General features: G+C 35.5%; 1 protein-coding gene across 4 annotated transcripts in view; it reads right to left on the bottom strand.

Moving 5' to 3' along the window:
• TENT2 (terminal nucleotidyltransferase 2) overlaps positions 1–23,572 on the bottom strand; it is a 46,132-nt gene that overhangs the window by 9,937 nt on the left and 12,623 nt on the right. For 3 of the 4 annotated variants that reach the window (XM_056513390.1, XM_056513389.1, XM_056513391.1), the window contains exons 9-13: positions 20,846–20,922; positions 17,505–17,633; positions 15,308–15,351; positions 9,176–9,312; positions 1,081–1,172 (exon numbers count right to left, since the gene is read on the bottom strand). In XM_056513390.1, the coding sequence (XP_056369365.1) occupies positions 1,081–1,172; positions 9,176–9,312; positions 15,308–15,351; positions 17,505–17,633; positions 20,846–20,922 (479 nt within the window). The remainder of the gene's footprint in view (positions 1–1,080; positions 1,173–9,175; positions 9,313–15,307; positions 15,352–17,504; positions 17,634–20,845; positions 20,923–23,572) is intronic. The other variant, XM_056513392.1, reaches the window with a different exon arrangement.

Raw genomic sequence — 23,572 nt, 5'->3', positions numbered from 1 at the left:
CTGAAGATTATTCTCTGCAGAGAGCAGCACATATGCAGGAAAGTGCACCTCATCAATCTTGAAGAATGTCTGTCCAGCCACAGGACTTCTGCCTCATTCTCCTCCTCACCGAGCAAAACCTTCGCAGTGTCTAACACCTTTACCCATACCGTTTGTCTCCTGTTCAAGTTACATTCCTATTTCATCCTGAGACTTCAACCCTTGATATCCTTATCCTAAAAAAGCTTCCAATAATTTGCAGCCAAGGCCCAGGCCATCTCTGCCTTTGTGACAACTGTTTCCAGTTACACAGCAACTCTCAGACCCTTCCTTACTTCTCATTCTCCAAACATCTTAATCCTTCTCTTGGTTTATCATCTTCTCTTTCCTTAGTGCAAGCTTGATCTCTTATGTATGCCTACCTGCTCATCTTCCCCATGTACATTCCCCATAGTAGCTGAAAGGTGTCACTAGCACATGAATCAGATTGCCTGTATAGAGCTCCTACTCAGTTCTGCACTGAAACAGCTGAGACCTGGAATTTCAACAGGTACCCTGGGTTTACCCTCCAGCTCTGAAATGCATCATGTAGTCTCTGGAAAAAGTCCATGTTCACTAGCCAGCCAAAAATAGAACCCACAAGGGGATCAACATACACATAACCTGGTCACTGCAATGCCAGAATATTTCTACAACAAAGAATATTCTTCAAGAATAATCTGTGCCTGCTGTGTTTTTTCAGAGGTTCAAACTTGGCAAAACTTGATAACTATTTTTGTGGAGCAGAAAAACACACTACCTGGCATAAAGGCCATTCCTTATCAAAGTCCTGAGCCCTGTTCCAAAAGTAACAGGGCAATGAATGCTCTTGAAGAAAAGGTCAGGAGTACTATTTTAAAACACTTTAGAACTGGAAGCTTCCTTCTCAAATGTTTTTGATGAGACTGTTTACAAACCATTTACATTGGTTAAAATTCCTTCTCTACATAATACACAGTTACTAAATATTTCTCAAAACACAACCAAGGTAAAGTCTAATTGATAGATTTATATATTTAATGCCTTAATAGTTAAAAATTATAATGCAATTTCACATTTTACCTTCTACACAAATAAATTTGTTTCTCCATTCAATACCATCAGGTCTTGCAATAGCCTTGGCCTCACGAACTGAAATAATCTGATGGCTCCAACTATAAAAAAGGAAAAAAATTTGCAAAAAATTTTAACTCTTAGTTCTAAATTCAAAGGATCAGTTTACATTAAAAAATTGTCAGATTGAAATGCCATAAGCTTGAATAACACAGTATTTTATAATAATGAGTAATTCAGTTTAACATTATGAGTAGGAAACAACAAAATTTTTCTACTAACAGAAGTACAAAAAGCACCTTCAAAACAGAGCATCCCAGGTATCCATGAGTAAAATATATATACAATGGAATTTTTTCAACTAATAATGTCAAACTAAATTTGCATTGTCACCTACATTTATTCCAAAGTTCAAAATAAATTACAGAATCTAATCTTCCAGAATTTTCTGTAGGAAAAAAAGGAATATAAGGAGTAAGTGCAGACAAGTCACATATTGCATTCCGTAAACAATACTCAATAGTATAAAGATATGTAGAAATAACTTGCTCATGGGCAGGCTCCTTGTGCAAGGAACCTACTACTAGAAAGTTGCAACACCTTATATATGCTGAATTTTAGATCTGCAGGTACAACTCTCTACCACTTTCCGCAGGCAGCTTTTTAACAAAACAAGGAAATGACCACATTTAAACAGGAACAGCATGCAGATTATAGGGCAGCCTTTATGATGTGCCACCATCTTTACGATGCTTGGCACAACAATATGCCAAACGTAATGAAAGTAAAAAAAACAAAACCCACTTTCAGTTTTATGTTCTTATCTAACCCAGCCACCTTTCAGCTGCTCTTAAATAGAGAGCAGCTCATCCTGCATGCCATTCATGTGCCACATCAAAAACAGTCAGGAGACTGGGCCCAGCCAGCAGGGGTTTATGAAAGGCAGATTCTGACTGACCAGCCTGATATCCTTCTGTAACAACGTGGATATGTGCTGTGGACGTAGTCTACATGGAGTTTAGTAGAGCCTTTGACACCATTTCCCACAGCATTATCCTGGAGAAACTGGCTGCTGATGGCTTGGGCAAATGTGCTCTTCACTGGATAAACTGCCAGGATGGCTGGGCCCAGAGGGTGGTGGTGAGTGGAGTTACTTCCAGCTGGTGGCCACAGGTGCTGTTCCCCAGGGCTCAGAACTGGGGCCAGGTGTGTTTAGTATCTTCACCGACTATCTCATGGAGTGCAGCCTCAGTCAGTTCACAGGTGACACCAGGCTGTGTGGGTTATTGATGTGCTGGAGGGCAGGAAGGCTCTGCACAGGGATCTGCACAGGCTGGATCATGGCTGAGGCCAGTGGTGTGAGGTTCAACAGGGCCCAGTGCTGGGTCCTGCCCTTGGGTCACAACAACCCCAGGCAGTGCCACAGGCTGGGACAGAGTGGCTGGAAAGGACCTGGGGGTGCTGGTGCCAGCAGCTGAACATGAGCCAGGGTGTGCCCAGGGAGCCAAGAAGGCCAATGGCATCCTGGCCTGGATCAGCAGTAGAGGGGCCAGCAGGAGCACAGCAGTCAACTCTCTCCCTGTACTGGGAACTGATGAAGCCACACCTTGAATCATGTGTTCAGTTTTTGGCCCCTTATTACAAGAAACACACTGAGGCCCTGAGGTTTGTCCAAGGAAGGCCAATGGTGCTGGGGAAGAGTCTAGAAAACATGTCCTATGAGGAGCAGCTGATGGAAATGGGTTTTTTTATTCTTGAGAAATGGAAGCTCAAAGAAGATCTCCTCCCTCTCTACAACTACTAGAAGGTTGTAGCCAGGTGGAGGGTCAATCTCTTCTGCCATGTGTCAAGGAAAAGAAGAAATGGCCTTAAATTGCACTAGGAGAGGTTCAGTTTAGATATTAGAAAACAATTTTTCACTGAAAAAGTAAACATTGGAATAAGTTGCCTAGGGAAGTGATGGAATCAACATTTCTGGAAATGTCCAAGACATGTCCAGGTGTGGCACCTGGGAATATATTGCACTGGTGGTTACAGTGTTGCTGCATTGAAAGCCGCATTAGATAATCTTAAAGGTCTCTTCTAGATGATTCTGTAAACCAAGGAGCCACCACATCAGTGAAACAGCTAGATCATCAATACATCACCATATTTCCTGACTAAATGGGTAGAAATAGTTGGGCTATGTACTGCCAGCTATAACGGTCTTATGTACACCTGAGAGAGCAGCTGGGCTGGGTACATCAACCACCTGCCGTAAATCTGTAGATATCAACTGCAAATTTAAATACTGTCTATAACTCATCAGTCAAATCTGAAAGAATTCTGTCCTACCTAGACCACAGATCTCCTGTCATAACTCCAGTAAGTCAACAATGACAAGACAGCAAAAAATCTGCGACTGTAATTCTACAAATTATCTCGAAGACAACTCATAATTAAAGCCTCCTATGGAACTCAGTTGTTTGAATAACTGTATTTCCAAAGAACACGTTCATTAAACAGTATGAATAGGGCTTATTTTTAAAAAGTGGAGGACATGGCACACTAGGAGATCTAGGATATCTCAGTGTGTGTATTTAGGTTTCTCTAGATATAGTCTTTATGAAATTAGTAATGGTGATCTTTTCTAGCATTCAATGTAAGCTAAAGCCTCCATTCTAACCTAATCATCATTCCTTAATTCCCATAGTAGACTGCTTTTGTGATAGAGATAATAGCATTGAATACTTTCCTATCATGTGTTTTAATAATCAACCATTAACATGAGCCTAATTCCGATGAATTACTAAAAAAAACCCCAAACACACACACACACAAAGAAAAAAAGAAAAAAAGAAAAAAAGAAAAAAAGAAAAAAAGAAAAAAAGAAAAAAAGAAAAAAAGAAAAAAAGAAAAAAAGAAAAAAAGAAAAAAAGAAAAAAAGAAAAAAAGAAAAAGGAAAAAGGAAAAAGGAAAAAGGAAAAAGGAAAAAGGAAAAAGGAAAAAAAAGAAAAAAAGAAAAAAGGAAAAAGGAAAAAGGAAAAAGGAAAAAAAAGAAAAAAGAAAAAAGGAAAAAGGAAAAAGGAAAAAGGAAAAAGGAAAAAGGAAAAAGGAAAAAGGAAAAAGGAAAAAGGAAAAAAAAGAAAAAAGAAAAAAGAAAAAAGAAAAAAGAAAAAAGAAAAAAGAAAAAAGAAAAAAGAAAAAAGAAAAAAGAAAAAACCTCTGTGCTTAGAGCTTCAAACAAACCTACACTGCAGCTCAAGACCACGGGTTGCGAGCAGAAGCTTACAGTTTGGTTTTTTTGAAAGCTTATTTAAAAATCAGAGATCCAGACCAGTGAGGAGGAAAAAAAAAGAGAGAAAGAAACAAGTTATGCAAAGAAGTATTTGATCTGCATTTGGTTTAACCAGGCAGTACTGTTCCACTTGAAACAGTAATTCTTCTCTTGAATTCTTTTTTTCCTAGGCTATACTTGATTCCTCAGCAAAAAAATAAAGCGTTTATAACACACTGGTTAAGCAACAAGCAAGAAGAAAGTGGCAATTCTTGCTGTTTAAAAAGCCTTTTATTCAAATTTGAAACTTGAAAGGCTTTTTGAAAACAACTCTTTTATCTGACAGTCTTACAGAGCTGCCTTGGTACTAAGACCATACTGAATTAGAAATTAATTATGAATAGCAAATTATTTGTAACTCAATTTTAGCTACTTTGGCTTGCATATAATAACTTCATTGTTGCCAACATAAAGCAGATATTCTTCCAGCGCACATTTTCAATATGTAAGTTAACAATGCCATTTAAACAGCTATTTCAATTATCAGTTATTTCTGTTGTCATTGACTGCATCAGGTATGTGATCTTCATGGCAAAGGCAAGTATTTGAAAGAAGACTAGGTATTTTCAGCCAATGTGTATGACTACAGTACAAACAGAATAAAAAGCTTATCTTTTTCAGAGCATTCTTACAAATCAAAGCCACTTGTATGAACAAAATAAGATTGGTACAAGTTGCAAACATATTTAATTCAACACAGTATAAAAAAATGATCCCTTTATTACTTGACCAATTCTATAGTGAAAAGAGCTGAAAGCAACTTCTCACTGAAATTTTATATTTTGCCATTAAAATGTAAGCAAGCTTTAACCATGTCCACCATATACAAATCAGTGAATGATTTTAAAACAACTGCTGCTTAACCTGTAATGGTAAATTTAAGGAAAGTAACCACAAAACAATAAACACAGGGGTCTCACTTTGTAAGGAGATAGCCAAGTGAAAACCTGCTGCCTTCACTCACAGTTGCAGAACTGAAATCAGACACCTACTCAGAGAGGCTGGTAAACACATTTCCAAATACTTGCTTTGGAGAACATCTACAATTTTTTCCTGATCACATTCACTACTTACAATTTTAAATATTTAAATATTTAAATATTTAAAGTTAAAATGAAATCATAACCATAGCCAGCTGTATCATAAGAAGCATTACACCAACTTGAACTCTTATGGCATGATAATTATACAACCATAAAGGAAAAACAAGCTTTGCCATATATGGTGTGTTATTCCAATGCATGCTGCAATTTCCAAACCACGTTTTTTTGGGAACTGGGACGAAGTGGTATAAAATTTACTTCTTATGGACACACTGGAAACCCTGGAGTAGGGCTGTGGAAAAGGTTCTGGAACATCTTATAGTCTAAATAAACAAAATTTTAAAAGCATAAGGAAAAATAAACACAGCACAAAGACTTATGCATGACTGCACAGGATGGAAAGCTCCTATTTCTTCCTTTGCTACCCTCTTTAAATCAAGTAAATCACATCAAGTAAAATAAATCATGGATTTTAACTGAAATGCATAATGGCCTTTGCTAGAGTGAAGGAGAAGTTTAAAACAATATATCTCCATCTTCTCTTGTCTTCCTGACCATTACGTTTGAAATAGATAAGCAGTTAAACATTCTAGGCAGGTGACTTCAGTGATTTATTCTGTTCAAAATTATGATCTTCACAAATGATCTGATCATGCCTGATTGCATGCTGTTCATTCAGCAAAATACTTTTACTTTTACGAAAATTGAAGTCACACTCTCTGTAGCAATCTTTTCATCAAACATGTGACAGTCCAATAGGGAAAGTTCAGTGGCCCAGTACAGATCATATAAATATAGTCTCATTCAACAGTCACAGTGTATGAAATAGAATCTCAAAATTTTGGTGCACAAAGACACTAGTAACTGTTTCACAGGGAAAACAAAGAGTGAAAAAACTACGTATTACAGCAAAGAAAATACTCAACACACTCTAACACTAGCTCTTCCATGAAAGGGAGAACTAAGAGAGCCCTGTGTTATCCGTACTTGCAAGTTGAACATGAGTCAGCCATGCCCTGGCAGCCAGGAGGGCCACCCATGTCCTGGGGGCATCAGGCACAGCATCACCAGCCAGGCAAGGGAGAGGATTGTGCCAGTGCTCTGATCTGGGGCAGCCTCACCTCGAGTGCTGGGGGCAGTTTGGGGTGCTGTAGTATAAATAAACACATAAAGCTATTGTAGAGTGTCTGAAGCAAGGCCACAATAATCATGAAGGGCCTTGAGGGGATGCTGTATGAAGAACAGCTTTGGTCACTTGGTTTGTTCAGACTGGAGAAAGGGAGACTGGGGAGACCTCATTGCAGTCTGCAACTTCCTCATGAGGGAAGGAGGAAGGGCAGACACTGATTCCTTCACTCTCATGACAGAGCTTAAGGTAAGAGCATGAAGCTGAGTCAGGGGAGGTTTAGTTTTGATATTAGGAATATATTTTGCACCCAGAGGGTGGTCGGGCACTGGAACAGACTCCCCAGAGAAGTGGTCACAGCCCCAGCCTGACGGAGTTCAAGAAGTGTTTGGACAATGCTCTCAGGCACATGGTGTGAATCTTAGGGATGATCCCACACAGGGCCAGGAGCTGGACTTCAATTATCCTGATGGGTCCCTTCCAACCAAGCATATTTATGACTCTGTGATTCCATGTATTTAATTCTTACCCTCATTCTCACTTGTACTGTTGTTTCCACCAGCAGCTTCAGAACAAAGATAACAAATCCTGTGTTTAACATGAGACTACTTTTACTTTCACTGGCTGGCTATCACACACAAAATCTTTTAAGCGCTATGTTCATGTTCCTCCCTATGGTGCACTAATTTGTCTTCTCCAGTCAATAAAACTACATGGAATTTTACTATCAATCCTATTCTTTTCAAACAGGATTTATAATTGTCAGGGATACACAGAAAAACAGTACACTTGACTACATTTTATTTCCATAGCAGAAAGAGTTAAAAATAATATAGGCTGCTGCATTAAGTACATCATTTCCTCAAATGACTTCTCAGCTATACAGTAACATTTTAAACACAGGAATTCTAATGGCCATTTTTGCTGGTATTTTGTTTCTTTTTTTTAACAGAATATCACAATCAAAATGTTTAAATACTTAACAGATACTGAACACTAGAACACACCAGGTATTCTTTTCATTCAGTTGCTTTTTGAAACATTTTCTTTCCTTGACATCAGCAGCTATCCTATCTTCACTACCTACTTTTTCAAGCTTTGTTTTACCCAGAAGCTCCTCTGTGTGTCTCTGAATAAATTTAGGTAGTAATTTTTTCCTGATTTATAATCATCACAAAAATAGTATTTAGGGATCGCCATCAGCTCAAACACTGATATTGCAGAATTTTTTGTCTGCAATATCACTGTTTGACATACATCTTAGCATATCCTAACAGCAGACAAAAATTAGATCATTCTGGACCAGCCACCAACTTAAGCAGAAATCTGGTCTTGACTATATTCACAAGTACCCAAACTCAGAAACGTCAAACTAAGTATTTTTCCTGTAATTAGACAAGATCATCTCTGCCACTTCACACAGGCAAACCAGAAAATTCCTCAGTGGAAAAGATATTCATTCTCATATATGAGAAGATCAACAGCTTGTACAGTAGAGTAATAATAAATTCATGTAGTGTCCACATAACTTAAGAACCTAAGGTTATCATCCAGCAGTGTCTTCTCAACTGCCTCTTTAACAAACATCACCTTGTGAGTTGAAAAGACAGGTATCAGGAGAAACATTTAAGACAAAAGACCATTCTCTTATCTGAAGATCATTGAAAGAAAAACTCTTACATGAAAATCTCTCAGTCAGGTTTAAGCATACACAAAATGCAGTTGATTCACAGATTACTACAGCCCATATTTCAGATATGATGTGCACCCCAGAGATGCACATGATTTTATGGTCTTTCATTTCTTATATTAATGTAAATTATGAACACTTCCAAAATTATGAGTATCCAATTGTATGCTCTGTTCTTCCAAGAAATGGAGATGATGCACATGTGCATGAAATAACTGCATCAGAATTTATTTAGAAGATCTTTCAGCTGAGGTACAACCATTTGATATTTTATATGAACAAGCATTTTTTCTATGAAATTCAGAAATACATGAGGAACAATTTGGCGACAAAGCTGTAACTTAAGGCCTTCTCAGATGCCTTCACAACTTTAGCTTGTCCTCTTATATTAGGAAGTCCAGATGCCAAAATTAAACTCAGATTCTAGCAAACTAATAATAGGAGTGAAACAACTGTATACAGGAGACTTCTTTACTAGGTGAGGCCTATATAGATGTATACTCTGGTAGAAGTAAGGAGCCACCTGGCAAGTTACCTCCATTGACTCAGTGTGACAAAAGATAAGCCCTTAAGGTCCAAATAATTAATATCACAATTGATATCTTACATGACAGCTAAGAAAAGACCTTTCTCGCACTTGAATAGGTAGTTATAGAATAGTGTAACTGTGTAACAAAACCCAGTAATTTTTCACGGACAAAGCTCTCTTACTTTTGGCAGCTATTTTATAGGAAAGAATGCCTGAAGAAGATATCAGACAATTTACCAGTATTTCTGTTAGCATTTATCCTTTTCACTCATTTCCTCTCTATCAGTTACCACTCCTGCATTGCGGCTTTTCTTTCTTTCAAGGGTTATAAAGGCTATATTGAATAGAAGGAATCAAAGTTTCACATCTTGTAAACCACTAAAATGAGTTTATTACTTACTCAAATTCTGTGGCATAATATTTGAAGAAGCCTATCAGCAAATCTCCAAGGCTTGATCCATTTTTTGAGATGTATGGAGGAATGGTACGTGGAGCTTGATGAACAAGATGCAACTGCATAGTAGGATCGAAACATTCCTGTCAAAATAAAATCAGACTGTATATATATATATATATATATATATATATATGTATGTATGTTTACACACAGAGAGAGCCTTAACCCAGATGCATGTATTTTCCACAATAAGAAAGCTGTCTATTGTTTGCATATTATAAGTTCAAAGACAACTTACAAGCCAAGAACGACTTCTCTTCTACCCCACTGAATACTAGTTACTCCCCCTGAACAATCATCCTGCACAGGAGGATACAAGACCATCTCTTGACTTCTGTTTACTAAAGAATTTTAACATGGGAGAACCTTTGAACCAGACTTGCATCTAAAACCCCAAGAGCAAAAGCTGAGTAAGGTAGCCTACACTGAGCTGACTGCAGATCAGCTGAGAAATATGTAGGTGAAGTTAATGCACCTACTGTCAATTTCCCACAGCTGAACTGAAGTACAGAAATAATCAAGAGGGAAAGCCTACCAGAGCTCCCAAGCACAGAGTTAAAAACTGCATATGAAACCCACTATAAAATGAACCTGCATCCACCCACAAAATAAGCATGAAGACTGCAGGTATTATTTACTCTAGCCAAGAATGAAAAAAAAGCAAACCGAAAAACCAACCAGCTGTGAAATCATACAAAACACCTGAACACACAGAATGCTGCACTTCAGCTGAAGTATGCTTTTCTGTAGGGGAAGAGGGTTAATATGATGGGGTAAGAAAAAAAAAAAAAAATCAGGTTTGCTACAAAAAGAAGGCACTATTGCCAAGTTAAAAAGGAATATATACAAGACTAAATAAACATGGTTTTAGAACTGCCCTGCCATTTCAGTGTCCATTGCATACTTTAGGTTCTTCTGACAGACTGGGGGTACATGGAAGTAAACATTATTACTAGGAACAATTTTTATAACTTGCTATTACCTGGTTTTAACACTGTGTTACAGCAATGTTGTGTATTTTACTGAAAATGACCTCAAGATACACAGGACCGAATATTATATTCACATAAAGAAAAATATTTATGTAAACTTAGGAACGTGTTCACTCATTACTATATCTCCTTATCCCTCCCCACAAATTCATTTTTTATTTTTAAAAGTAGTATCAGGCATGATTCAAACTTTGTACTAGAATAGCACTAGAAGCACTACATAGAGTAGTATTATTTCCATGTTCACAGCTGGCACTGCTTCCTCTGAGAAAAGTACTAATAAGTGATAAAACCAGTAAGACTGGAAAGTTTGAGACTCCCATCCTCTTTACGCCAGCTCCAGCAAAACTTCCTGGAACTTTGTGCAACATCTTTTGGGGAAAAAAGATGTATTTATCTTCTAGAGATAAAAGAGCGCATGATGCAATGCTACATATAAAACATTATTTTAGTTTGCAAAGCTCAGAATTTAACAGCCTATAGTTCATCAGAAGACACCAAAACAATGGAAACACAGACATAAAAAGCAGATATGCAGTATACAAACACCTACAAAGAGAATAATTGTTCCAATGCCATATAATAAATACAGTTGTAACCCTAAAGTTAAACAGAAAGGCACTATAGTGAAAGTCACTTATTGCCCATCCCCACAGAAAGCTAAGGAAGAGTCAGAACAATAGAATTTAGAATTAGTATACCAGCTGATAAAGAAGCATATAAGAGAGGAGGGGAAAGGAAGAAAAAATGGGCCACTGATCTACAAAAATACAAACCAGAAGTGCAATAAAATTACAACAGACATTTACTAAGACTAGTAAGTGTTTAGAGGCAGTAGAAAAGGACAACAAGATTAATTTTTTTACACTTTGAATATTTGAATGCCTAAGAACTTCTCAATTGCCAGAAAATCTGCCATCACAATGAGGTTGATATCCTCAGCAGCAAAAAAGTTAGCCTTTATTATTTTTCATAAAAACAAGCTTTTTTTTTACTGGCAGGCAATAAGATATCAGACCAATCAATGTTTATCTTACACAGAAAGGCTTTTGCCTTCAAGAAAATACATTCCCATTATTCTATGCGCTTCAGTAAAAACACAGGTTACAGTCTATAGCAGGTAACCCCCACCACCTAGTTTACGAGACACAAAAATAATTCTCATTTCCACTTAGTTTAGTGGTTATGTCACTACAAAAATTGCTCTTATAAAGACATTTTGGATTGCAAAATAGAAGGCATAGACAGATATTAATTTTCTGAAAGAAAATAAGACTTATTAATGGTATTAATGGTAACAGTAACTAAAGCAATGTATTAATCACAATTTGTGATACTGTTAGAAGATTTATTTTTTAAGTACTGTCAGTTGCTGATCACCCCACAGAGAGAAAAATCCAGTCTTTCATCTTTCTGAAATACAAAAAATTTGTTATGTAAGCAGTTGCTATTACCATTACCATTAGAAAGTTCTACATGTAAAACCAAATTAACTGCTACTTAAAACTGTCAAGATTTAGTGAAGACTTCTGTCAAGATATACCAATATTCAATAACTCAATTACCGACAATGTAATTAAAGGTCATTCCTTAACAAAGCAATTCATTCAGTGTCCAGTGAATAAGAGGTCAGACAAGCTACCGGATACCCAGACACCTTTTCATGCTTTGCCACAGACAGCCCATGATAAACCCCTAGCTTCAACCCATCTCTATTCACCTGTTGTAAAACAAAGATAACAGTATTTTCTTTCCTGTAGAGGGACTCAGGGAATAACTAGGCAAACAAAACAAGGTGCAGCTTACAGATCCTACACATAGGTGAGGTTGCTAAAAAAAAGGAATTACAAAGCACCCTTCAAAGTAAGTTTTCTTAACTTGTTCTAGAAGGCAAAAGATTCAGCTTCTATTAAAACTAATACTTTTGCTTACTGTGTCTTTGCCTCATGGTGTCTTAAGAGACAGTAATTAGATTCAGAATCTGACTGATCAACAAATATAAATGAGCTCTCCATTATTTTAAGATATCCCAGAAAAGGGACACAAAGTATTTTTCCTTTTTTTTTTTTTTTTTTGCTGGATCTCTAATCTTTACTTTGATTAGGTGATTTCTCAAGAAATACCAGTATTCAGCAACATGCTTCATGTTCAAGCTACTTAATGCTTTCAATTATGCTTATTCCACCTTATACACTGGAAAGGAACAGAAGTCTACATCAAAATAAAATTTATATTTTAATATCTTGATGTATAGTGACTTTAGCTCTGAATGTACAAGAATCTTTGTTTAAAAAAATTTAGTAGTAACACGAGCATGTCTTGATGTTGCTGTATATTCACACACATAAAATATCCTTTTCCCCAGTCCAATAGATGAATATTTAACTCATGTTTATATTTTTTAAAAGTGAAACTCAGTGTGAAGCAAACTGTGTCTTCCCAAGGGCTAACTCCCATGTTAAGAATCCTCTCACCTTCTGCCCCACCTTTTGCAAGACATGAAGCCAAGGCAGCATAAACAAAGATGTGCTAAAGCTAGAGTCCTTGAAGTTCACCATCCAGAGCACTCATGGAAAACAAATTTCATCTTGACTTCAGCTAAGACACCAGACTTCCTGAAGAGTGGAAAGTCAGGCACAAGGTTCCTTCTCAGTGCCAGTGACAGCAATGTTCACCAGTCATAGTGTTTTAAGCCACCACAGGTTCTCTAGAGCTTACCTGTGGAGTCCTGACATGGAAGCATGTACTACATAGACTTCAAAACTGATGAACACTTGGTGGGCTATTGTCATCTATCTTATCTGGCTAGAGAACAAGGGAAGCCCCAGAATACAACCCCACATTTGATGTGGTCTGATACTCCCTCTGAAGTAGTGGTTGCAAAACACATCAGCTTGGTGCCAACTCGAAACTGCCCCAACAGAATTCAAAAGTGTGCAAATCTGGTTGCTTTCCAGGACTTCTCACCCCTCACATTTGCAGTAGATAAACTGAGACACAGAATCTGTCTTTTGTTTCCTCCTCAATGTAAGCAAGTCTCTTTTATATGATACAAACAATTTAAGACAAACAGCTTCCTCCAAATCACAGAAGTATTTTCAGGCTGCAGAATCGATTTTAAAAAACTGTGGGAAGGTGTAGATAGGGAAGATGCAGTAGTTTGTATAGTTTTTGTACGAAGACACAACTCAGACCAGCTACAATCACAAGAGAAAGATACGGTTTCTTTTGATACTGAAATTTCCCTGTGCTTTTTAATTATTACTGCAAGCCACATGACCAAAATTGTTTTGCTGTATTTTTCATTCTAAATTGCTTTGAAATACCAGTATTCAGAAATTTTAAGTTTCATCATTTTTAAACATTTTATTATATTCCTAGCGGAAATAGTATCAAAAACATACTTGCAATTTGGTTTTGTAGTAAGCATGTATAAAATAGTCTGTTTATTTTGTTAGCAATTCTAGAATATATTGTCCATTCTCCAAATATAAGATAACTAACAGACAAAGAACAACAAAACTAAATATAGTCTATATCAGAATAGGGCAAAGATGCAATTCCTACAGCAGTGCTCACCTGCATTTTACCATTTTCACATAACACAAGATAAAACTTTGCTTTTAGATTCATTAGGATTTTCAGCTTAAGGTGTTGTATATGCTTGCTTTAAAGACTGAAGGTATTAACATTTGTATTGTGTTCTGAAGGCCTCTACATAGTTCGAACATGACAAATATAAATATCTGTATTATAAATACAGAAGAGTCAAAAGCTGCCAGTTCTATACACTTTTCTCTAAACAACATGCTACGCAAAACTTACACTACACTACGTAAGCTTTAATGAAACGTAATTACCAAATCCAGCAATTCAAAAACCTATCAGATAAAGATAACTACAAAAATGAAAGATAGCTCCAAAGTCTTTTCAGTACTCCCAATGAAGAAACTAGAAGGTATAGAATACCATTAAAAAATCATTTTAGAGTACCATTAAGGAAAAGATAAAGACCAAAAAATATAGCACAGGTATCCTTAAGCAGATTTACAACACAGAAATAAAACTGCAGTGAATTATTGCTCAATGCTTTCTTCTGCATCTCAATTATCTTAATTACCCAAAATGGCTGACACCACAATATTTTCTCCCTGATGTTCAGCACCATTAAATATTCCCATTTCAGCATTATGGGAAATACAGGCAGAAGATAGAATGGCTTTCTCATACTAGCTTGGCACAATTGTCAGCAACGTATTAAAATCCCCCATATATAGACAGAAATACGAAACTACGTTAACTATGAATAAAGAAAAATTTTAAGTGACACATATGAGACAGGTAAAGAGGAAGGAACCAAGGAATTTTTTTTAAATAAATTACAGCATACAGCTATTCAGCAATAGCACTTCTGTGCACAGACAAATACTTAGGAGGGCAGCTCTTACTTCTAGATAATTTTTCTTAGATTAAATCTCACTAATAACATTCCAAATTCTGGAGGGACCAAAGCATACCGATTCACTGATTTCTCCAGAAATGAACAGAGTATGATCTGACTACAATAGCAAAGTTGCAAAAAGGTGTTTTCTTGTTGGACTGAAGTAAAATCTTGCGATGTTTCAAGTTTCCTTAGTAAACATTTATAGCTCATTTTCTGCACGTGGAAATAGCAGGCAACTCAACAGCTGTGAGACAGTATGGAATTCTGAAGCACCAGAGCTGGGTGAAAAAGCACTACTTAACATATTAAGAAAAAGAAACCAGAAAGTCACAGCTGACACAGGGATATTTCCAGGCCAGCTTAAAGAGAATTAGGTCAGTATTTTTCATTAGCACTTTCTTCTAAAGTCTTTCTAAACTTTCTGTGTGTCAAAATCCTCCCATACATAACAGAATTTTCATAAAAGAAATTTTTAAAAGCAGCAAATAACCTCTTTCGCACTTTATGTATAGTATATCTATGACCTGACCTACAGACTGTTAATTCAACTTAATCCATCAGAGATAGTTAAGAATTCATATATTTAGATAAGCAGGTCACACACATATATGATGTAGTAAATCCATAAGAAACACTTACTGGGTAATTTTTTTGGAGGGATGGAAGGATGGGTTCAGGTAAGGCTGCAAAAAAAAAGTTTAAAGTTGCTGTGATTCATGCAATTCACAGGAAGCAATATCATAACAACTACATCAAAGAGTTGCATTGAAATTCTATCTTAAAAACATTTATCCAGAACTTAACTTTCACGCATTTTGCAAAATAAGTTATTTGGCAAACATTTATATTACTATATTTTGTACTAAACAGTACTATAGGAACTTTATTCAGCTAATGAAAGGTCTTACCAAGATACTACTATATGTAAAAGGCATTGAAAAATTCTAGTAACAATTTATTTCTGAAATTCATATTGATTCATGGATATAAGAAAATAAACTAGAGTCCCTAAATGAAAAATTAGAGTTTCACTCACCTTTTTTCCTTACATCTACTACAATTTTATTAACAAGTCTACAGTTACTGCAAGAGAACACATTTTTCACCTGCCAAGTATTACATACTGAGTCTCCAAATGTAACCTATTAAAAAAACGCTCAACACATTTAGTAGGCATTACTAGCAAAATCGCCATAAAATACCTAAATACAGTCTAATAGTGTTAGCTGATCTGCTAAATGGCAAAGTTATGAAGATCATGCAGTCATTAACAACACTAACAAACACAAAATTATCTAAATATTGGTCACTTTTATGAAAACCAAGGACTGGGATTGCATCTACTAAACTATATAAATTAGAGGCAAAAAAGAAAAAAAAAAAATCACCCAGGTTACATGGTCCTATACATGGACCAAAATCCCAAAGTATTCACATCCTACTCAAGTAGCTCTAGAACTGTCACAGCACTCTTCAAACTAAAGCCTTAGCATCATGTCTTCAGCATGGTTTAAGAAACTGGTCTACATCATTCACTAGGGAAAATAATAAATAAAATTCAGTACATAGGTCTTGGACTTGGAACTTAGTTCACCCTTCAACAAGGTTTTACAGGTGAAGAGGCGTTACAGAATTCTTTTTCCACAGGAACTAAGAATAAGAACAGAAGAATTCTCAGAATGTACTTGAGGTATCTTCAAAAAGTAGAATATACTATCAGGACTGCTAAGAAAATTAACACAGCTGCTTCAATAACGTTTTTATTTTGTTATGGGTGTTCATGTTTCTGCAACGTCTTGGATACTTTCCAGTTCTCTACCATATTAAATTAAAAGGCAACAAAACCTGAGCAATACATACAATCAAGGTACAATCTAGGTGTGTATGCTTTAGTAAGCTTTACTAAGAGGATGAATGGGAAGGGAAAAATTACCACTTACCACTAGCACTTGCCCTATGAGTTTCCATTTCTTACTGTTCAAGCTAGTTAGACATATTATCTGGAAGAAAGTTCATGTGCAAGATACTGATGTATCTACAAAACAAACTCAAGCCACACTAAACTGAGTTCAAAGATAACCACATTAGTATAAGAATATGGAAATAATTTAAGTAGTATAGAAAAGAAAATTGCCTAGTGAAGGCAGGGATACTAGTGCAAAAGAAAGGCGTCCTTTTTTTCTCTCCACAGTATCACCAACAAAAACATCATTAGAAGTTCTAGGACACAGGCTATTTTCAGGAACGTTATATGCGTATAGCAGGGGAAAAAAGCCTAAAATCTGTAGGGATAAAACATCAGAACCTAAAAATCTGGTGCTTAGATGTATGTACAGTGTACAGAGCCACACCTCAGGTGCTTTTTCTCATGCCTTTTTTTTTCCCCCTACTGAAAATGCTGAGGAAACACAGGTAGAAGGCTTCTCTTTGGTTTGTGGACCACTGATCTTCCCAAGACAGCTGACTGATCACAGTTTTTCATGCAAAGGATTATTTGAATGCTTTTTTTTTATAGAGGCGTCTATAGCTGCCAGAGATGACTACAGTAAATATCTTTATGCATTTTTGTGAACTAGTACCTGAGTTTATTTTATAGCTACGCAGTGTTCTGCAGGTACATTTTTTTTCCAAACCCTTTCACAGCTGGTAACTCTGCCTCCAAAGAACAGGTCCACTTGTTAAAGACAAATGCAACACTAAGGAAATTGAGTAAACTTGCTTTACTTTTAAATATTTCTGTGTAGAAGACAATTACTGTTGTTTTATTTCATTAAAGAAGAAAACTACACAAATATCAACTTAAGAGGGACAGTTTCAAAATGTAAAAAATACTTACTCTGTAAATAGTGCAAAACCATCAACACAAGACTATAGCTGTTTAAAGTACCACGACTGGCATCATTTATATCATGAAAACTTGCCCACTTCTTAACAACAAGTACTAATGGACGAACTCGATTCTCAACTGCAAGTAAAATAAACATATCTCAAAAAAGTACCTTTAACTAGACAGCAATTAATCAACATTTGCTCTTATTTGAACAACACAGTAGTTTTATGTTCTAAGGTTACTTTCTGCAGGCATTTCATATAATTTACTTAGTTATTGTACAATTACTATCCATCATATAAAAATCAAAACAAAATATTTGCATTTGAAAACAGTTTTTTGAGTAATAAGATCCACAGACACATTACAAGAGGAATACAAGGAAATTTGCAAAGCATCATTTTCTACTTCTAAGATCTCTACAGTTCATTGTACAAATTTTCTCTGAAATAACTTGCTGCCTGAAGAGACCCTATGTTATTTTTTTATTTAGGCTACACAAACTTTGAAGGCAGAGAAAACAATTCTTGTGGTTGGAAGACACAGCTGATTCTTAAGTTTACATCAGGATACATGAGAGCAGTAACCCCTGCAAGCAAACATAAATTTTAAATTTGCCTTGTCCTCAATAGCTTTTTATGTACAGTATCTCTTTAAATTAATACATATGCATTTCATGAGGAAAAACATAAATACAGCCATATTCCAGGCACAGTCTTCTGAATTTCTGGTGAATATAGATAACCTTTTAATTAAGGTATTAATCTATTGTAGGTTGACATCACTCACCACAAACTCCTGGTCTCTCCAGCATACTTTATTATTTGCAGGATCTGCAGAAGCAGATCATCAATTCAGCCAAGTGCCTTACAAGGTCCTTAAAAGCTTAAACATTCTGGAGTATCTTTTCTAACCTGACATCATTATCCAAAGTTTTGTATTCTGCTTATCAGGACACAAAGACAAAAAACACCCTACATCTGCAAAGCTGGGGTGCTCTCTGTTATCCGTAAAACTATCAAGCATGATTTTCTCTCAACATATTCAGTTGTTCAGAATAGATGCCCATGTAAGTGGTACTCTTCTCAGAATGAACGTCCCACTAGATCTGGAAGACCTTTTGAAGACAACCAAACTCCTTATCACTAATCACTTTATTCCTGACGTTGTTCACCAGTGGTTGAACTGAAAAATAAAACTTAGTACGCTAATTGTGAGATGCCAAAAAAGTACTGTACAGACACCACACAAAGATGCATTAATTGGAATATATTTTTTTCATGAGAGAAAAACACAAATAGATTTCAGTCTCAAACATAGCTATTTTGTGTCACAGTAGAAAAGACCTTTTTTTAGTTGACCTCATTTTGAGATATTAAATTCTGCCTGCTGGTCCTTCTAATTAGTATATAACAAAGTTAGTGTGCAATACGGCCAGTAAACTTTGTCTGATACCTCGATACAAGCTACCCCTCAAGAAAATGCTCAGTAATGTTATTTGCATGAACCTATGAAGTCCAGCTTTCACTAACTGAAAAATAGCTAGCAAAAATTGCTGATTAATCACAGATATGCTCCCTTCAATAAATTCCTGGTAACATAACTGCATAGACTTTGCCTTCTAGCTCTGCCTAATCTATCTACATTTATTGTGGACATTTGGTGTCACCTTACCTCATCATCCTCGATGTTTTCTAGAGCACTCATGCACCAACGCAGAAAAGTTAACTTCAAAACAGACAGAAGAGCATCCACAGAAATTTTTTGAATTTTAGCTTTTTGCAGTTTTAGCTTTTTTGTCATGTTCACTAAGATAGCTAGTTCCTTGTTTGCCTGAGCATCTAATTTATTCCAATGGAAAATAGACCAATACATCTTCCACATTAGAAGTAATTTGATAACTTTTTCCCTCATGTAAGTTGAAGCCCTTCAACTACACATTTAAGTGAGCAAGAGAATAAATGTAAGGCTATCCACCTCTGCTCATATGACTTATAAAAGCATGGAAAGAGATAGTCTGACAAAAGCTTCCATTTTGTTTTGTGTGTCACAAAACAAGAGTTTTCTTGTCCAAGGAGGACAAGACAGACAAACTGTATGATACAGTTTGACTATTTAGCAAGGCCCAGAACATTGAGAAGATAATATTTTCAATTACAAGTCTCCCTTCACTACTAACTCACTCCTTGACCTCAAGGAAACATTATTTAGCCTTCACCAGGAAACCTGAAGTTAATTTGATTGGCCTTATAAAAGTGAACACCACAGAAGAACTAGGGATACTAGAGCTCTTTTCACATATGGATTTGTCTGCCCTACAGTGATTTTCTGAGAAGAGTAAAGACGATCTGTGACAGAAGCTCCAAATAAATTTATCAACATTAGACTTTGTAAGGTGACTGCTTATCCACAGTCATAAATGACAATTACTATATCCTAATATTTTTAAACTTGGAAGCATATCCTTTTCCAGTCGAACACCTTCCTGAATGTATGAAGAAATCAGAGTTAACTAACTGATCCAGGACAAGCTGCAGACTGCCCTAGTGGCAAGAACATGGAAGACAAACTACTCTGAATGAAATATTCATAAAAATTAACTGTGAAGGTAACTTCTATTGGTAACAGCCCACCTTAAATAGAAAGAAATTCCTTTATGCAAAAACTGAAGAAAGTAGCAAAGAAACAAATGCAAATGCCCTAGAAGAAAAAAGCCGAGGAACACTCCTTTATGTACTTATCTGCAAAACGATATTGCAATGCCAAGAAAGAAACCCTTAGTTTACCACTAAGAGTGCTGTTGTTATTACATTCCTTTCACAAGGCTGTTTCACAATCTCTCCCTAAAATGCAAGCTCCTGACCAGAAACAAACAAATTTTTATTTGGGATTAGTATAAATTATGAAGCAGTATTTTGGATTTTTCAAGGAAAGATTCTGCAACAGCACACAGACATAGCTGGCTATCAGCCATCCATACTGTCACTGGCTGTAAGGAAATAAAAAAAGTTGGAGATTATACCATTAGATAATCACCACTATCATGATCTTATTACCTGCAAATACCTGAAGCAACCCTTGTAGTAGATACATGGACCTTAATATGAAGAATTTTTGTTGTCATCTTAATATTATAATATGCAATTAAAAACATACCTAGCTGATTTCTCCATGTATTTAGAATGAGCAACAAGAACTTATCTTAAAGCTATTTAATCCAGCTAAATAGGTAATTATATATATATATATATAGTAATCTATTAAATTTTCATAGCATATAAATACCAAAATACAAACTCTAAAAGCAAAGTTTAAATTAATAAGAAAATATTAAAATAAGAACTTACTGAATGCATATGCTCTCAGAAGGAATGTATTTCTTATACCTATCACATTGTTTACATTCAAGTCGAAATCCACATTGCTGTTAGGGAGGATAAAGAAAAATCAAGCATCTTGGTATTCAATTTCTGAATGTTTACTACTTACTTTATGACAGATATAGAGAAATGTAAGTTTAATATGAAGCCCTGGAAACTTTCTTCAGAGTTTTAAATGCCATGATTCCTCTAGTTCTGTTTATAGTACCTGAGCCACTTATAGACTTGAACTCCTTTGTTATAAAACTATAATTGTTGTTTTACATGAAGAATACATGTAGATACAAATTTAGACTTTAAGACAACTTAAGATATTTTTAAAATTTTTACAAAATCTTTCTCTTAAGTACATTTGCACTACATGATTGACTGCAGATAACTTTTGATACCAGGAAGGATTCTCTGAGGTATTAGTTTATGAAATTATCCCAATGAACTGAGAAAGAGAATTGGAAGAGGTCAGAATGTAAGAACCATTTTTGCAATGATAGTAAGAGAGAATCAGTACTTTGGAATAAAACCAATTCTGAATAAACACTGCATGCTTTATAATAAAACAGTTTAGATACTTTTCATTTTGTTAAGATTAAATAAGGCAAACAAGCACTAACTGCTTTATTTACAACACAACCTGCCCCCAAGTTTGAATTTCCTACTGCATAGAGAGCCTAATTACTCAAAGAACTCAAGAGATTATATTTCATTCATTGTCAATAAGCCACATCAATATTAACTCGCAACAAGAAGAGCCTATTACTAGACAAAGAAGTAGCTATCTGTGATATACACTATTTTCATTTCATATGCACGTTTCATTAACATAGTACTTGTTCACCCAATACTTCTTTGGATTTTCTTGACTATATAAGGGGAACATGGACCTGAAATGCATTAAATTTCATAAGACAAAAATTTGAGGCCCACAAGAAATTTTTTTTGTATTTTGAACATTTTTCATTTTTTATATCTTTTATACACTTTTTACAACAAAACACTTTTTTACATCAAAACTACTGCATCATTTTAAAGCTGAGTTAGTACTAAGCATAACCTTTTGTATGTTTTAAGAATATAGTACATAGTAGTATAAGAAATAAACAAGCTTCAGCTACCACTTCACAGTTGTAAATACAAGCATGAATACCCACAAAAATGTTAACCGCATGTGCAAATATAATCAAAAAATTTCAGATGACATGTGTAATTCCAATTAATCCAAATTGTCAAGAAGACTATTTACCAGATGCCGACTGAAGCAAGTTCTATTGCATGTTTGCTATGCATGTTCAATAGCTGCTGCAGTAGTGGCAAGAGAAAAAGTTTTGTACTGCTCAGACTCAAGTTCTACTAAAAAGCAGTAAAGGAGAGGAAAAGAGTCAACTGCACATCAACTGCAGCAGAAAAGAAAGGTTTTCTGTAGTATAAAAATCTTGATAATTGATCAAAGTCTTGCTGGGAAGCAGAATCAGCATTAGAATAATTTTCTGGGAAAGACTACCAAAAAAAAGGATGGTAAGTCTTTAAGTGCAGTGGATCTTCTCTTACTTTTACAGCACTATAAACCCCCAAGTTTAAAGGTTATAAAAGAGAACAGATACAAACTGAATGCTTTTTCATTCACTGAATCAAAGTAAGGAGAAACAGCCATTTTCAATTATATAGTAGTAGTAGTAGTAGTAATAATAATAGTAATAATAATATCTATATCTATATCTATATCTATATCTATATCTATATCTATATCTATATCTATATCTATATCTATATCTATATTTCAGTTACTGGTAACACATTAGAATGTGCATCTCCAGATTCAGATATAACACCCATTGAATTTGACCACATTCTCCCAGCAGCTGGACATCAAAAAACTAGCTTTCACAGGAAGCTTGTAAAGTTGAGCTTCCAATTCTGGCAAAGATGGGCTTAGTGCCCGGGATACAGGATATCCAATCCATTTTTCAAGACCTCTGTGAAAAAATGCATGAGTATCCATTTTTCATACATCTAAGCCTACAGGAGATAAGAGGCCAGTAAGAGACTGGAAAGAGAAAAATGCTTAAAAGAAAAGACAAAACAAGGACGGAGGTGACAGGTTATCTAAGAGAATAATAACTGTGAAGACAGAAAACAAATAAAAAATGAACTATAATAAAGAAAAATCCCAACCCAAAATTATGACATTCTGTGCCACTCCTCTATTCCACAAAAGCAATACAGAAAACCAGATGGTGAACAATATCGGATTTCACTCTGCACAAATATAACGTGCTGTTTCTAGTCTTAGAAGATCATACTTGGATTTACTGGAAAATAGAGTTCTTTAAATCCTGTCTGTAAGGTATATAATTATCATGACTTATGTTTTGAAAGTTACTGTACTATGGATTAAAGTGCTTACAAAAAGACTTCAGTCTTCTCACACAATCACTTCCATTCAGTTCCATATAAAAGATTTATTTTTAAAGCTTATTTTCTCATTTTAAATTGAAAAAAAATATTCTTGCTTTAATCCCATAACTCATTCAATATTTGCACCAGGAATTTAGCATTTCATTTAGGTAAGAAAAGACTAGCATTTCTATTGTGATATACTTTCATAGAGAGACGCCAGAAAAATATGCTTATTTGTTTTTGAAAGAGAGGCAGGGTTGCAAAATTTTAGGATCATACAGACAGGTTAAGACAGTTATA

This window comes from Oenanthe melanoleuca, chromosome Z, assembly GCF_029582105.1.
Source record: "Oenanthe melanoleuca isolate GR-GAL-2019-014 chromosome Z, OMel1.0, whole genome shotgun sequence".
NCBI classification, from domain to species: domain Eukaryota; kingdom Metazoa; phylum Chordata; class Aves; order Passeriformes; family Muscicapidae; genus Oenanthe; species Oenanthe melanoleuca.
This window is presented reverse-complemented; position numbering and strand designations above follow the sequence as displayed.